The 16721-nt window shown below is 49.6% G+C and overlaps 1 protein-coding gene across 2 annotated transcripts in view; it reads left to right on the forward strand.

Annotated features, from left to right (window-relative positions):
• The first annotated feature begins 8070 nt into the window (after positions 1 to 8070).
• UBP1 (upstream binding protein 1) overlaps positions 8071 to 16721 on the forward strand; it is a 53044-nt gene continuing 44393 nt past the window's right edge. The window contains exons 1-2 of one of the 2 annotated variants that reach the window (XM_047875670.1): positions 8071 to 8139; positions 8524 to 8707. In XM_047875670.1, coding sequence (XP_047731626.1) covers positions 8595 to 8707 — 113 coding nt within the window. In that variant the 5' untranslated portion in view covers positions 8071 to 8139; positions 8524 to 8594. Of the gene's footprint in view, positions 8708 to 16721 lie in introns of both variants that reach the window. The other variant, XM_047875671.1, reaches the window with a different exon arrangement.

Genomic DNA, 16721 nt, shown 5'->3' on the forward strand with positions numbered 1-16721 from the left:
ACACCGAAGTAGGGAGAGAAATGAATAAAATATTAACAATAATAAAATATGTGACTAAAGAATATATAGTTGGTTGTTTTTTCTGTTCCTTTAGCTTTTCTGTAGGTTAAAAAATTTAAATACAGAGTTGGAGAAAATAAATAAGATTATTAGGTGTTTTGGAAAAGCAGAATCTGACATTCAATGCGCCTAGGAGAAGAAAACTTCGCCTGTTCTGTTTTCCTCACTTGGGCCCCTTGGAAGCATCTTCGGATCGTCTGGTCTACAGTTCCCCAGGGTCAGAGTCTTCTGGGTCATTACTGAGTAAAATATCTAAGAAACTCCCAAATGGCTCAGCGTGTTGACAAAATGACTATAAGCTGGAGACTGTCCGCATTCGCACAGGTCAAATAACAGGTCATCCTTGTCGGATTTTATGACACGGTCAACACCGTCACGAACGGTGACAGCAAGGGCACTGTTCTTGGGTCTCCTGCTTATCCGGGACATGGTAGGCAGCTAATTCCTGTTGATGAGATGGTCAGAGGCTAAAAGCTTTTCAGAGATTACACGCCACAGCAGGCACTTTACGTGACACTTACTCTGAGCTCGGCCGATGTATTAACTTATTTCATCCGTGCACAACAACTCCGTGAGGGAGATCTACTGTTAGCTCCATTTTACAGATGAGGAAACTGAGGTAATGAGAGGTTATACAAATAGCCCTAGAGCGCACACTAATAATTGTCAGAACTGGAATTTGAATCCAGGCAATCTAGCTACGGAGGCTGACTCCTATCTTATATTCCAAAGCATACCTGGCCCATATTTGGGGTTGTGTGGTCTGCATGATTTTCCTATTATTTCTGACACCGTTCCAGTTCTCAAAATCTGATTGCAAGGCACCCCCCCACCCCCGCCCCCCAGGGCCAGTAAGGTAACATTCTCATTTTATTTTATGTATGTATGTATGTATGTATGTATGTATTTTAATGTTTATTTTTGAGAGAGAGAGAGGAGGAGGGGCAGAGAGAGAGAGGGAGACAGAATCGGAAGCAGGCTCCAGGCCCTGAGCTGTCAGCACAGAGCCCGAAGTGGGCCTCGAACTCACCAACCGTGAGATCATGACTTGAGCTGAAGTCTGACGCTCAACAGACTGAGCCCCCAGGCGCCCCGGTAACATTCTCACTTTAAAGACAAAGGGACTTTCGTCGAATCCCACCTAATGGCATCGTTACCCACCAGTCTCGGGATGAGTATATTTGTGAACGGCTCCAGGAACCAACTTTGCTAGTTTTGAATCCACTCGACTGGAAGCGTTTCAGCCGTCTTGCTACCTGCCCGGCTGTATGTGCTGTTTGCAAGCATGGCCACGATCTCCTAACCCCTGTCCCGTTTCTCTCAAAGAGAGAATCTGAGAAGTGTGTGTTTCATAACGGCGAAGCATTTCAAGAACCACCCGACCCAGAGCATGGTTTCTCCCGGTCAACATCTACGGCTGCATGATTTCTGCGGTTTTGCGTGTCCTTTCACCAAGAGGTGGAGTCTGTTTGCTCCATCCCTCGGATCCGGGCCGGAGCTTGCTCGGGTCGAGGGATTTGCGCAGAAGCGATGGCGTTCCCGCGCTGGGGCTCCGCGCGGCCCCGGGGTCTCTCGGAAACCCATCCCACCGCGAGGAGGCCGAGGCGGGGCTGGTCGGCCGCAGAGCGGGGGCCGCGGAGGGCGACTCGAGTCGGCCCGACTGTCCCGGCCCACCCCCAGACGTGTGGGAAAGCCGGCCCGATCGGCCCAGCCGCAGCGGGTTGCGGAGGCTCGAGCGAGCCTCGCTGGGCTCGGAGGCGCTGCACCGCTGAGCCGCGCGAAATCCCCGACGCACAGCAGCGCGAGCCAAGGGAACGCTCGCTGCTTGAAGTCGTCACATTTCGAACCCGGCGCACGTTCGTTCTAGTCCGGCTGGCCGGGGACGCGGCCCCGGCTTCCCCGACGAGCGCGGCGTGTCTCAGAGGCGCCCCTGCTACCGTCCCGTCTTAGTCTCTTCAGGCCGTCGAAGAAACCACGGCGGACCGGGTGACTTGCAGACCTCACGGTTCCGGAGGCTGGAGGGCTGCGATCGGGGTGCCCGCGGGGCCGGGGAGGGTCCTCTTCCGGGGCGCAGACTTCTCAGGGGATCCCACGCGGCAGAGCGGAGCGGGAGAGCTCGTGGCTCTGGGAAAGAGCCTGATCCGGTTCCGGAGGGCCAAGCCCCGCCCAGAGGCCCCACGTGCTCATACTAGCCCCGGGGGGGGGGGGGGGGGATCTCAACGTGCGGATTTTGAAGGGACACCGGCGTTCAGACGCGGGCCCGCGTGAACGTCTTCGCGAAGGCAGACTCCGGAAGGATACGCGTCCTGAGACGGTTAAGCAGCCCCAGGGCCGTCGCGCAGAAAGCGTGTTTGCGACTCGAGAGCATTTGAAAATCGTAGCATTTATCGCTGACTCGTCTTGGGGCAGAACGGAGTGCTGTGCAGAGGTCCGCGCAGGTAGGTCTTTTGCATCTGGGCAGGCGGACGTCAACGTTTCTGGAAGACCGAGGTTCTCCCTCACGGGCTTCGTCTTCCTATCTGCCGGCTGTCCCTTCCTGTCCCTTAGCTGTTGCTAAGCACTGAGCGCAGAAAGACTGTTCCCTCGGCCGGGCCCCGGGGTCACGTTTCACTGGGAGAAGATGGAGAGCGCGGGATCAGTGACCGTGGCCGTGGCAGCCTTTCTGCCGAGAGCTGTACCTGCTCGTTTCACAACTGTGCCCAAGAGCAAGGGAAGAGCCTTCTTCGGGGGCTGCTACTCCTCATCCGTCGCTGGCGACATAAAATTCTCGTGACCGGGATCCAGATGGTGTCGTAGGAGGCAGGTCTTCAACCCTCTTCCGTGAAGATTTCTGTGTGCGCGTATCAAACGGAGGCGCTCCGGCTCGTGCAGTGTGCATTCTTTGGAGTGGCAGGGTGCAAATGCCATTTTCACCGCCGTGTTTAATCTATTTGCAGGCACTCTTAATACATTAGGGAAATAAAACTTTGATCATGATCCAAGTTCTAAATAGTTGGGTTGTGTTTTTTTTTTTTTCCTGTTCTTTTGATTTTGCTTACGGTGTGTTTACTAAAAAGAAAGCAGTATTTGGGTGGTACCTGGGTGGGTCAGTCAGTTGAGCGCCCAACTCTTTCTAAAAAAAAATTTGTTTTAAATGTTTATTTACTTTCAAGAGATAGGGAAGAGCATGAGCAGGGGAGGGGCAGAGAGAGAGAAAGACACAGAATCCACAGCAGGCTCCAGGCTCTGAGCTGTCAGCACAGGGCCCGACGTGGGGCTCGACGTGGGGCTCGACGTGGGGCTTGACGTGGGGCTCGACCTCACCAACCGTGAGATCATGACCTGAGCCGAAGCCGGATGCTCAACCGACTGAGCCACCCAGGCGCCCTGGAAGTCCAACTCTTGATTTCGGCTTAGGTCATGATCCCAGGGGCATGGGATCAAGCCCCACGTAGGGGAGCCTTTTTGAGATTCTGTCTCTGTCTCTCTTCCCTGCGTGTATGCATTCTAAAATTAAAAAAAAAAAAAGGAAAATAATATTTTCATGTTGTAGAGTGCATCAATCTCTTAAGATTTCTAAATTCTTTAGAAAATTTATAAAAGTTATAAAAGCCTCTTCCCGAGTTTCTAAAATTATTCTCCCATGTTTTCATCTAGTGTTTTATAATTTTGCTTTTTATCCTTTTAGACTTTTTTGAAGAAGAAATTCGAACCACTTGAAATTTATTTTGGCATAAGCGGGTACTTAAAGCTGATCCCCAGAGCAGTTATTGAATAATTTATTTTCTTTTACTGATTTGAGATGCCAGTATTTATTGCATAATGAATTTCCATATGCATATTGATCTGTTCTTAGATTTTTCGTTCTTTTCCTTTGCCCCTTTATTCTTTCATCAATGAATACTGTTTTTAAAAATTTAGGTTTCATAAGGTTTTAATATCTTCACTTAAAATAAATTTTTTTTACTATTCTTTTTTTAATTAAAAAAATTTTTTTTAACGTTTATTTATTTTTGAGACAGAGAGGCAGAGAATGAACAGGGGAGGGGCAGAGAGAGAGAGGGAGACACGGAATCTGAAACAGGCTCCAGGCTCCTAGCTGTCAGCACAGAGCCCAACGTGGGGCTTGAACTCACGGACCATGAGATCATGACCTAAGCCGAAGTCGGACGCTTAACCGACCGAGCCACCCAGGCACCCCTTTTTTTTTTTTTTTTACTATTCTTACTCATTTACTTTTCCACATTAATCGCAGAATCGTTTTGTCCAATTAAAAAAATTCTGTCAGGGGCACCTGGGTAGCTCAGTTGGTTGGGCGTCCCAACTTCAGCTCAGGTCATGATCTCACTGTTCCTGAGTTCAAGCCCTGCGTCAGGCTCTGGGCTGACAGTTCAGAGCTTGGAGGCTGCTTCAGATTCAGGGTCTCCCTCTCTGTGACCCTCCCCGGCTTACACTATGTCTCTTTCTCTCTCAAAAATAAACATTAAAAAAATTAAAAAAAAATTCTGTTAACATTTTTACTGGAATCACATTAAATTTACTGGTTAGCTTAAGCAGAACTACCATTATAATAGTGGACGTAGTATTTTCTTTTCACTGTACTTTTGTGTTCATTTTGAGAACTTACAATTTTTGCTCACATAGTTCTTTACATTTCCTGTTAGGTTAGTTCTGAGGTATTTTAACCTTTTTAAATCCCATTAGAAATTTAACCTTTGCTTTCATATTGTCAAACTTTTTTGTATAAAACTATTGATTTATGAAAATTCATGATGTATGCCACTATGTTATTAAACTTTTGTTTCCCATGAGATTTTCAGGTGTATGAACCATATAATCTAAAATAGTGATAATTTTAACTTCTTCTTTCCACTTTTAAATCTCTAATCTTTTTTTGATTGAATTGTGCTGTTTAGTGCTTTCAAAAACCTATTAAGTGATAATAATGAGCACTGATGTTTTTTTTTTTTATAATTTTTTTTAAGTTTATTTATTTTTTAGACAGAGAGAGAGCATGAACAGGGGAGGGGCAGAGAGAGAGGGAGACACAGAATCTGAAACAGGCTCCAGGCTCTGAGCGGTCAGCACAGAGCCCGACACGGGGCTCGAACTCACGAACTGCAAAAGCATGACTTGGGCTGAAGTCAGATGCTTAACCGACTGAGCCACCGAGGTGCCCCAAGAACACTGCTGTTCTGGTTGAAAATATGTCCACAAGTTCTTTGACATTCATCCTTCAAAAGATGGAGACAAATTCTCTTCTTGAATAGAAGCTAGATGGACCGACTTGCTTCTATGGAACAGCAATCAAGTGGAAGGGATAATGAGTGACTTTGGAGACCTCCCTTCTCTGTCTTGGTTTACTTGCTTTGGGGAGTGCCAGGTGCCATGTTTTGAAGACACTTGGTGGCCCTGTGGTCTCAAATGAGGCACAGAGACTTCTGGCCAACAAGTCAAGCAAATGAGCTTGCAAGTGGACCCTCCTGCACCTCCTGAGTTAAGCCCTCCGATAACCACAGCTCCAGCTGATATCTTGACTGTAACCTTATGAGAAACCTCAGCCAGAAAGAACGGTGCAGCCACGCTGCCCCTGAAATATACGTCGGTAGTTTTTGTTTACTGGAGTAATTATAAATTGATTCACACACACACACACAAACCCACGAAGTTTAAAAATGAATTGTATCAGAAAGGGACAAGTTGAGTACCACACAGAGAGAATACTTCAGATCCCTGCACAACTAGGGACAGGAAGCAGCAGAGAAAACTATTTAGCTGGAAACATGGGCTCCTTTTTAAGGAACTGGAGGATACCTCAGGATGGAATCAAGAATCCAGTGGATGGAGACAGGAGCCACTGAGTATTCCCAGGATGAATCACGAAGTCCTACTCAAGGAAATCCATTCTGGATTTCAGAATGTCTGTGGTCTAGTGACTGCTGTGTGCCTTCCGTTCCCCTCTCTTCCAAGAGAAATGTCTGTAGAGGCAAGTTTCTTGTGCTTCTCCCATTACTGCATGTGATGTGTGCAGTTGTGGTTGGGGCAGATCATTTTTTTATCTCACAGATTTTCATAGAGAGGAACCACTTAATTAATGCACAACCAAGGAGCCTCATCTGTTCCAGGACCTCACAGCTTCCTGAACCTTAATGTTGTGATGGGATGACAACGTTACAGGGGTCTGGGGAGGAGGTGAGTGTTTACTGCATGTGGAAAGAATGTGAAACATTGGAGGCCAGAGGGTGGATTTTGGAAGTTTTTATTTTTATTATTTTTTTAATGTTTATTTATTTCTGAGACAGAGACAGAGCATGAGTGGGGGAGGGGCAGAGAGAGGGAGACACAGAATCGGAAGCAGGCTCCAGGCTCTGAGCTGTCAGCACAGAGCCCGACGCGGGGCTCGAACTCACAAACCGTGAGATCGTGACCTGAGCCGAAGTGGGTCACTCAACCGACTGAGCCACCCAGGCGCCCCTGGATTTTGGAAGTTTTAAAACATGGCCCCCAAATGATTGAACTCTCCTCCAATCAACCTGACTCTACCGCTGCTTCACTAATACAGCACAGAATAAAGAGTCTGTGCCAGTTTCTGATCCCAGGTTTTGTGTCAAAGAAAAAAATATTCCGTGGCAATTATTAAAAATGGTAAGGCAGACTTTACTCAGGACTATCGCAATACGTATCAGGGATCAGACCAACGCAATTTTGCGGTGGAGATTAGGGTCAACTCCCAATACAGATGGCTAAGTGGGAATTTACAGCCAAGAAGCAGGTTGGGGGCGCTGAATGTAAAAGTTACTATGAAAAAATTACTAGGAGGTAAGGCAGGGTGGTTCTGGCAGAACTACTTGACAGGACTCTTTTGAAGGCCTGCCGGGGTCATCAGACATCACCTGGAGGATGGCGGAGGCTAAGGAACCTGATCAGACAAGGGAGGTGGAGAGTTCTCGCCAAAACTGAATTTTACAATGAAGTGCACAGATGGGACTAGGAGACGGTTTGGGTGGGAGCCTGACTTAAGTGTGTTCAAGCAAAGAATCTTTGTCATTAAGAAACCAGCAATCTCCACTTCCTTTCGAGTCACTCGCTTTTGGAACCCAACTGCCATGCTGAGAGTAACTCTAGACCACACGGAGAGGCCACTGTGTAGGCATTCCAGCAACCCCAACTGGGGTGCCAGTCGACAGCCAACATCAAGCAATTAAACACCTGAGTGTGGAAGCCCTAGAGGACTTTAGCCCCAGCCATAGGAGTACAACAGAGCAGATACCGTGAACGAGAATCATCTAGCTTACTAAGCCCAATGAACCTGCAGAAGCATGAGCGACAACCACAACACGCTTCCCGGCGGCTACCGCGACCGAAGCCCAGTTTAACTCCGGCTCGCCATTATGCTGTCGGCATTCCGCAACTGGGGGGAAGACTTCCGGAGCCCTTTTCAGGAGTGTTGATTGGCTTACATTCGTGTCGATCAAGATTTTCTGCCCAATAGGCCTTTCGGCCCCCAGGCACCACGGCACGCTCTCTCCATCTGTAGTCGGGGCAAACCCAGAGGCTACCCGGAAAGACCACGGGGGAGTAAAGAACCTCCAGGAGTGGCGTTTAGCGCGACTTCCTCCGGTGCGGTCCAATGAACTCTTTCTTTTGGGAGCCAATTCAGTCCTAGAGACCGCCCAAGAGGAAGAGCATTTTGATTGGGTGTTTAGCACAGAGACCCACGGGAGCCTCGACCAAGCGCTTGCCATTATTGTCCAGCTCGCCTGTCAATCAGCCCGCTTTCCTGGACGAGCGGAAACTGGCAGCCCTGCTGGCACCGCCTCTTCCTGGGCCGGGGGCGGGGAGGCGGCTGGCCGCAGGGTCTGCGAAGCTGCCGCGTGGGCGGGGCTGCGCCGCACGGCCTGAACAGTTTCTCGGTGGTGAAGCGCCGGGGGGTGCCCCGGAGCGCCGGGCCGTGCGGGGCGGGCCCCGGCGAGGGGCGAACGCGGGGTTGGGGGCGGGGCCGGGGCCGGGGCGGGGCCGGAGGAGGCGGAAGCGGCGAGAGAGCTCGGGCCGCAGCCATATAGAAGCCAGCGTCCGGGCCGGCAGAGCGGCGTCGGCGGGGTTGGCCGGGGCGGCGGGGCGCTAGAGCCTGGGCGGGCGGGCCGAGGGCCGGGGTCGAGGCCGGGGATCGGGTGACTGGCGGGCTGAGCTCCCGCCCCCGCGCAAGGCCGGGGAGTATGCGGCCGGGGGCTCCGGGGCGGGGCGGGCGGCGGCGGCTGCAGCGCTAGCGGCGCAGGGGGTGGGCGGCGGCGGCATGAGGCGCGGGGCCGGCGCCCGCGGGAGGGAGGCGCTGCCGGCGGCCCGGCCGCTCCCGCTGCAGCTGCTCGCCGGGCTCGCCGTGCCCCGCTTGCGGGGCCCCGGACGCTCTCGTCCCGGCCGCCGCCCGGGCCGCCCGTGGTGACCATCCGCCGCGCCGCCCGAGGCTTCACCCGCGCCCTCCCCCAGGGCGCGCCCGCGGAGCTCCGGCCCCATCGCCTGCTCGCGGAGGCCGCGCTGGGCGGCGGCGAGGCCGGAAGATGGCCTGGGTGCTCAAGATGGACGAGGTGATCGAGTCCGGGCTGGTGCACGACTTCGACGCCAGCCTCTCGGGCATCGGGCAGGAGCTGGGCGCCGGCGCCTACAGCATGAGGTACCGGGCGCCCTGGGCTGGGCGGGCGGAAGCCTCTGTCTCCTTGGGGGAAGGCCTGCGCGACCCTGGGCCTCTACCGGGTGCGGCTGCTCCCAGCGGTGCCCGGGCCTCCCGGTCGCGGGGTCCGGGCCCTGCCGCGTGGTCGTCGGGCCCGGGGAGCCCCGCGGGCCTCTGCCCAGATGGGTGGCAGGGGGGTGGCGGGGGGTGGGAGCGAGCCTGGCTCCGGGAAACTGCTCCTGAGGGCTTCATTTTTGCTGGAAAACTGGCTGGCTGTTAGGATGGCTTGGCTTGGTGGGGGAAGGGGCTTCCTTTCCTGGCAAGTGATTTACAAGCCGCTTGGAGCTGGAATACAGTGTACGAAATAGTAGAACTTGCACTGGGAAAATACTCTTTAAGGTTTCGGTTACCCGTTCCTATTCTGTTCTACATTGTAGTCTTTCCTGGTTGCAAATTTTAATCACGGCTGTTACAACAGTAATTATGTCATAAGCGAAAGTGGACACGGTGGCGGGGAGCGCCTTAGTTCTGTATTTTGATTGTTTCAATGTGAAGTTTTTCGTTTTGGGGACCACCCTCTTAGGCTATTTTCTTTTGAAGAAGGCTTTAAGATGCCGTGATTGCACAACAAACAATAGTTTGTTTAGTCTCTGCTGCCTGTACCAGCAGCCATTCATTTTGTTTAATTTTGAAGGTTGCAACAGATCTGAGCTTAGTCTCTGGCCTTTATCCTGAAGAATGCCGTGGTTCTGTTTTTGTTTTCTTGAATAACTTCTGTCAGTTTGGTAGCTCGCTATTTTTATTTTTAGCAGCTTTATTGAAATACAGTTGATGCACTATAAATTGACCCGATTAAAGTGTAAAATCCCGTGGCTTGGCAGCTTTTTATGAAGGCTAATTCAATGAGATTTTCTAAGTAAGTTCTTTAACGTAATGCCCGTGTCTTTGAAGAGCTGTCCAGTCTCCCAGTAGCTTTCATACACCTCCCTGCGGCTCTGGGTGAGGACCGAGGACACAACCGTCCTGAGCAAAGACTTGTGGGTCAGGGCAGGCCAGGGATGGTGGAGACTGCTCCCTGAAGAAATTCAGCTTTTGGGTCTTACACGGGAAACTTTGGGCACTAAAGGACTCTCAGAAAGGAGGAGGTGTTTCTTAGAGCGTGGAAGTGGGTGGGGGAAAGCCTTTCGTCACCAGACTCTGACCCTGATTGGGTGGGTATGTGCTCCTCTGCCTGAACTTGGCACTTCCTCTCGGCACTTGTGCAACTTGAGGGCTCTGGGTGAGGTGGCTTATTTTCGGGAACAACTGTTTCACTTGAAGAAATTGATCTATTGAAAGTCATAGGGTCATCCCGGACAGGCGTCCTGCAGACCGTGATTCCCCACTTGAAAACGTGGGCCTCAAGTGCCACGCAGCTCCTGGAGGCTAGTTAAGGCACCTGAAGGGAATGTAGCGTTTTCGGCTGAAAAGCTGCTTCTCACTTCTCAGTTACAGGAAAAGGAGAGTTTGCTGCCAAGAACTTTGCTTATTAGGGTTATTTTGAGCTTTTACTTTTTTCCTAGAGTTTTGTTTGTTTTAGTGACTCAGCCGACTAATGAACTTTTATCTATGGTTTATTCTGTGGAAAGGAAAGAAAATCATGCTATAAACCATTTCCCTGATCTTGTTCTTAAAATAATGCCTGACATCTTATAATTATTGGTCTCTTACAATACTTGCCACGGGGAAACTTTCCATTGGATGTTTTTGGTTATTGTTTCACGGTGTACCATTTCATCTAAATTCCCAGGTATCTTTGAAGGCAAATGCCAGGTTTTCAAGGAGCTTGTTTAGTTTAGTTTTGTTTTTTCATATGCAGTTGGGTCCTCAAAACTGAGGAACCCATGAGAGTACTTGCTTGCCTCTTGCAAATTCAAGGCCCTTGATTTGAGATTCAAACTTGGGCAGTTCCAAAATGGACTTTCTGTGGACTAAGTCTGAAGAAAGATTGAGGCTGTTGCAGGCCTCCTGTGAGTGCACTGGTCCTTCCCTGGCCTGGACCTGGAGCCCTGAGGAGGCTGGGTCTCAGGGGGGCCTGGTGTCTTTTTAATGCACGTGCGCGGGCCGGCAGGCTCTTTTCCTCTGCATCAGATGGGAAGTAAGGTCGTTGCTGCCTAGCTTTCCCTTTGATCTGTTCTCCCGTAAGTTCAGGAAGTAAATTTGAGGTGCAAAAATGGAAATTCTTGGAGAACGGATTTCTTCATAAAATGGAAAGCTGCCTACAAAGTAAACTTTTCTTTCGTGTTCCAGAGTGAAGTGTGCTTCCTCTATTTGCTCTTTGGATGGTTTAAGGCATTTTTAAAGACTTTCTAAGAAATGGTTTCTGTGGATTTGGGGGAAGACGGCTTGTAAAAAAGACGGTTTCTCTCGATAGTCTGACTTAAAAATCTGTTTGCATTAGGGCCCCTGGCTGGCTCAGTCAGTAAAGCATGCAGCTCTTGATCTCGGGGTCGTGAGTTCAAGCCTCCCGTTAGGCATGGAGCCTGGGTGAAAAATAAAAATAAAAAATAAAAACCTGTGTGCGTTAAACGGCCCAGGCTAACAGTGTTGGGGGGCGTTGTGGCAATTTCTCGTATTACCTTTGCTTCTCCTTTCTTTCCACTTGACTTGGGTTCGTTTGTTTTCTCTGCTTCTCTTCCTCCCCCTTCCCCCTCCCGCTGCGTGTGCGGCTGTGCCACGTGTGTGCGCGAGGTGTGAGCCGCTGCAGACTCTGTTGGAAACGAGGCGGCTCATGAATGTTTCCGAGAGTCTTTGCGCTGTTACATCAGGATCCTCGAGATGGGTGAAGAGATCCTAGGAACTTCTTAACCAGTCCCTCCCTTTGAAGCGGGTAACCCGGAGCCCACAGATGTTACGGGGTCACCCGCGTCACCTGCCGGTGGCACTGCCGTTCCGGACGAGGGCCGAGGTTCCCGTCGCCGAAGGACGGAAGTCTGAATGAAGCCCCTCGGAACTTGGAATCTGGGTCATTCGTGTTTTGCGAAGTGAGGGGCAGATAACCACGTGGCCTCTAGAAAGTAACTCTTCAAAACTTCCTTGAGAGGGTCTTTGGGGCCACCTGAGTTTTGCTGACATGAAATGGAGAGTCTGTAGCAACGGAATTTTCAGGACTTAAGTAACGGGAGCTCCTTAGATCACACATGACGCATTCAGTCATCACCTCGCCCAGGGGCATTGGTCTTACCGCAGGGTAGACCGAGGAGGCCTCGGGCCTCCAGCCCTCTGACCCCGCTCGTCCAGAAGACGGCCCTGGAGGGCCTTAATCCCAGCGGGAGAAAGGATCCAAGGACGCACAGCCCAGCGGTGCCAGCAGCAAAGTTCGTGAAGGCGGAAGGACGCCGTCAGGCCGCGAGGGGCGGCGAGCCGAGGGGAGAGCGGGGCCCGCCGGGTCTCGGGCTTCCGTCGTGTTGTTAACCAGGGGCCGGAATGGTTGCCGCTCGAGGTGGGCGTTTCTTGGAGGCCGAGCCTCGATTTCCTTCTGTGGTCCGGGGTGTCCCGCCACGGCACCCTGAGCCCCAGGGAGATTTTAGTCGGGTCGGGCAGGGTAAGCAGGCTAACGAGTCACGTGAACTTGAACTTTGCCCGACTTCGGCAGCCATCTTGGCCTGTCCGGTTTGATCCGGTCGCTCGTGATTTTTGTCTTGGAGCGCCGCCAGGACCGGCCTCCGGCTGCCTCCTGGCCGGCCACGACTTCCTCTTGGCGGCCTCCAGCCGTCCTTCTAGAACCCGGCCGACTGCCTACTCTGACACTCTCACAGTTGTTTTCCAGGAAACGACGGGCCGCGTTGTTCGGTTTTGGAGGAAATTTGCCAGATACCTAGGTCTGAATAATCGTAGCTTGTTTTTCTTTCTTTCTTTCTTTCTTTTTTTTTTTTTTTTTTTTTTAAATATTTATGTATTTATTTTGAGAGAGGGAGAGGGAGTGGCAGCATGAGAGGGAGGGAGGGAGAGAGATTCTCAAGCAGGCTCTGTGCTGTCAGCAGGGAGCCCGATGCGGGGCTCCGGTCCCGCAACCATGAGATCGTGACCTGGGGTGAAATCGGGAGCCGGAAGCTTAACCGACCGAGACACCCGGGCGCGCCTGTTAGTTTTCCTCTCCAGTAAAACTGATACTTTGTGAGAGAAACTGCCGGGGCGGCCTGCAGATCAAACGGTGGCATAACAGCTCTCCTTCGGACAGCCACTAGGTGTGCAGCAGAAATCCGTGATACCCGCCCAAGAGCCGCTACGTCCTGAGATGAATGATTACTGCGCAGCGGCTACCACTGCTTTGATCTGGGTCCAGTTTGGTGCCACTGCCCCGGTTCGTGCGACGGCACCAGCAGTTCTGATCACCTTCGGCCGAGTGCAGATGTCATCGAAGGGAAAAGGGCAGATCACGCTTTGCTGTGATGCTGAAAATAACTTTGACCTTCCGAACCCCCTGAAAGAGTCTCCGTTTCCTCAGGGTTCCGTAGACCTCACCTCTGACATCGCTGCTTCGGCGCGTGCCTAGACTGCGGATGCGGGAGACAGACTTTCTTCTACCTGAAGAGCAGACCCGGTGTGGGAGCTCAGAGAAGTCGGGCAGCCTGCCGCCGCGTGGCTCGGCAGGCGGCGCGGCCGGGCCCTGACGCTCCGGAGCCGGGCTGCGGCTTCCTCTGGTCTCCGTGGCACCTTTTGGCCGCCTGCCAGTTCATACGTGCGGTGGGACGCGCTCTTTCTGGACGGAAGGAAAATCTGCCGGGAAGGCTGTAGATGTGTTTCTTCTCCGTCTTGTTGTATTTTGCTTCTCCCCCTCCCCCCCGCCCCCCGCCCCGGACCTCGGTGAATTTACTCGTTCTAATAATTCGTAGGCTCTCAGACTTTCTAGTCAGTTCTTCTAGTTATTTTTCATAATCAAGGTAACTATGAATAAACGTTTAAACGTTTAAAAAATTTTTAAACGTTTATTCATAGTTATTTTGACTTTTTTTTTTTAACGTTTATTTATTTTTGAGAGGCCAAGCGCGAGCTGGGAAGGAGCAGAGAGAGGGAGACACAGAATCCGAAGCAGGCTCCAGGCTCCGAGCCGTCAGCACAGAGCCTGACGTGGGGCTCGAACCCCCAAACTGTGACATGACCTGAGCCGAAGTCGGAGGCTTCACCGACTGAGCCAGCCACCCAGGCGCCCCAACAGTATTTGTAAATAGCGGTAGACTTGTTTCTTCCTGTATGGTCTTTACATTTCACATTCTTGCCTTGGTGTGTTGGCCGTGGCTTTGCTGTAGTGTTGTTTAGAACCACTAAAAACTTGATTCTTTGATCTTCTTACTGATTTTAGAGAAGGTTTCCAAAGTTTCATAAATAGATGATCTTTGTTCCTAGATGAGATTGGTCCTCAATTTTATTTTCTTGTACTCCTGTTATTTTTTTAAACATCAAGACTTTTTTTTTCTTTTTTTTTTTAACATCAAGGCTGTATCACTTTCAAGTGAGTTGGATAGCTTTCTCTCTTATGGGCTAAAAGTTGTATTTATGTATTTAGATATGTAGACTGTATGCCCAACATGGGGCTTGAACTCACGAAGAATCTCATGCTCTACGGACCGAGTCAGCCAGGTACCCCTAGAAATTTTTTATGAGATGAGACTTAACGGTTTCTTCAAGATTTTGTAAAGCTCACCTGGAATGCAGCCTGGATTTGGTGATTTTAATTTTTTCGCACAAAGTAGATGTTTGACTGTACATGTAATTTATGCAGTGGACATAGGAATATTCAGAATTTATGAACGTTAGCCAGTTGTGGTCATTTTACTCTTCATTTAAAATTGCTTTAAGTTTTTTTTTTTTTTTTTCAACGTTTATTTATTTTTTGGGGGACAGAGAGAGACAGAGCATGAACGGGGGAGGGGCAGAGAGAGAGGGAGACACAGAATCAGAAACAGGCTCCAGGCTCTGAGCCATCAGCCCAGAGCCCGACGCGGGGCTCGAACTCTCGGACCGCGAGATCGTGACCTGGCTGAAGTCGGACGCTTAACCGACTGCGCCACCCAGGCGCCCCAAAATTGCTTTAAGTTTTTAGATTAAAAAAAAGACGTCTGTATTTGTGATTATTCCCTTTTACCTCACAGGAACTCCCCGTCTTTTCCTGCTTTTGTGACCTATGTCAGAGGTTTGTCTGTATCTTTAGTGCCTTGCATGAAACCAAATTTTGGGGAGCACCGTCAGTTGAGCATTTGAATTTTGATTCGGTTCAGGGTTTGTGGGATTGGTTCTCAGGATCGAGCCCTGCACACAGAGCCCGCTTGGGATTCTCTCTCTCTCTCCCTCTCTCCCTCTCTCCCTCCCTCTCCCTCTCTCCCTCCCTCCCTCCCTCCCTCGCTCTCTGCCCCTCCCCTACCGTCACACCTGCACCCACGTGCTTTCTCTCCCTCAAAATAAACAAACATTAAAAAAAAAGCAACCAGTTTTGGTTTTGTTTTTCTTTTAGGTTGGGTTTTCTGTTTTATTTTTGTGGTAATTTTCTTCCAGGTTCTTGCTTGCTCTGGTTATTTTCCAACTTCTTTGGTTGGGTGCTTTCTCCTCCTGGTGTTTGGCTTCTAATAGATACGTTTAAGGGTGTATATGTTTATCTGTAAGTGTCTCAAGATTTGAAGGCCGCACCTTTGTCATCATTTAATTCTATTGTTTTCTTTTTTCCTATTGTAGTTCTTCATAGATCCTGGATATAGTCTTTGATTATGCATAGATGTCATGAATACTTCACCTCCATGACTTCTCTTTCTGTTGTCTTTGTGGTGGCTTTTGAGCTGACGTTCTTGATTTTGAGATGGTCAAATTGACTAATGTTTTCACTTACAGTTAGCCTTTCTCTACTGTGAGGGTCAAAGATATTTTCACAGTCTTTTCTAATGATCTGTTACTTTATAGCCTATGCCTAGGATTACAGTCTATCTGGAATAAATTTGTTTTTGTTTTTGGTATGGTATGAAGCAATGCCATTCTGTTCTAAATCAGCTGTCCAGAAGTGTGGTGTTCTGTTTCCAGATTCTGCATTCTGTCCTTGTGTTCCGGGGAATACTCAACTAGACCATGCTTTGTCATAGGACTCTTGGATTTGGTTTGTTAATACTTAATTTGTTTGTTTGTTTGTATCTGTATTTATGGCTGAAATGAGCTTTTCATTTTCTTTTTAGTTCTGTTTGTAGCCAGTTTTGACTCCAAATTACTTTACACTTATAAAATGAGTTAGGAAGTATTCTCTTTCTGTTCTATTGAAGAGTTTGTGTAAGAACTGCCTTTGAAAGTCTGATAGAACTTGCCTGTAAAACCATTCCGGGGCAGGGATTTTCTTTGGGGGGAAATGTTTTAACCATGATATCAGTGTCTGTAGCATTATTTTTTAACAGCTATTTATGTCTTGAAGAAAGTTTTTGTTTCTCTTAAGATTTTATTCTCGAACTCACAACCCCAAGAGTCACATGCTCCACCAACTGAGCCAGCCAGGTGTCGTTATGTCTTGAAGAAAGTTTTGATGTTATCTTTTTTTTTTTTTTCTTTTTTCTAAAGTTTATTTTTGAGGGAGAGAGACAGAGACACAGAATCTGATGCAGGCTTCAGCCCCAGGCTCTGAGCAGTCAGCACAGAGCCTGACACAGGGTTTGAACTCCCGAGCCGAAGTCAGATACTCAACGGACTGAGCCACCCAGGCACCCTGTGATAAGTTCTCTTTCTAGGGCATATTCATCTTATCCATATTTTCCAATATATTGGCACAAAGTTGGTAGTGATATTCTCATCTTTTTAGTTGTTATATCATTAGTTATAACTTCTTTTTTATTATACTTGTGCCTTTTTGATCTGTCTCTCCTAGACATATGTATAAGTTTTTTAGGGCATATTGGACGAGACCTTTTGTGCCCTTAGTATTTGTCAGGACTACGAGAAATTCCAGATTTTCAGGTCGCTGCTTTTCTCCTATATTTTGATCGACAGTAAGAGAGAGACAGAACACAAG

This window comes from Prionailurus viverrinus, chromosome C2, assembly GCF_022837055.1.
Source record: "Prionailurus viverrinus isolate Anna chromosome C2, UM_Priviv_1.0, whole genome shotgun sequence".
Classification (NCBI taxonomy): Eukaryota; Metazoa; Chordata; class Mammalia; order Carnivora; family Felidae; genus Prionailurus; species Prionailurus viverrinus.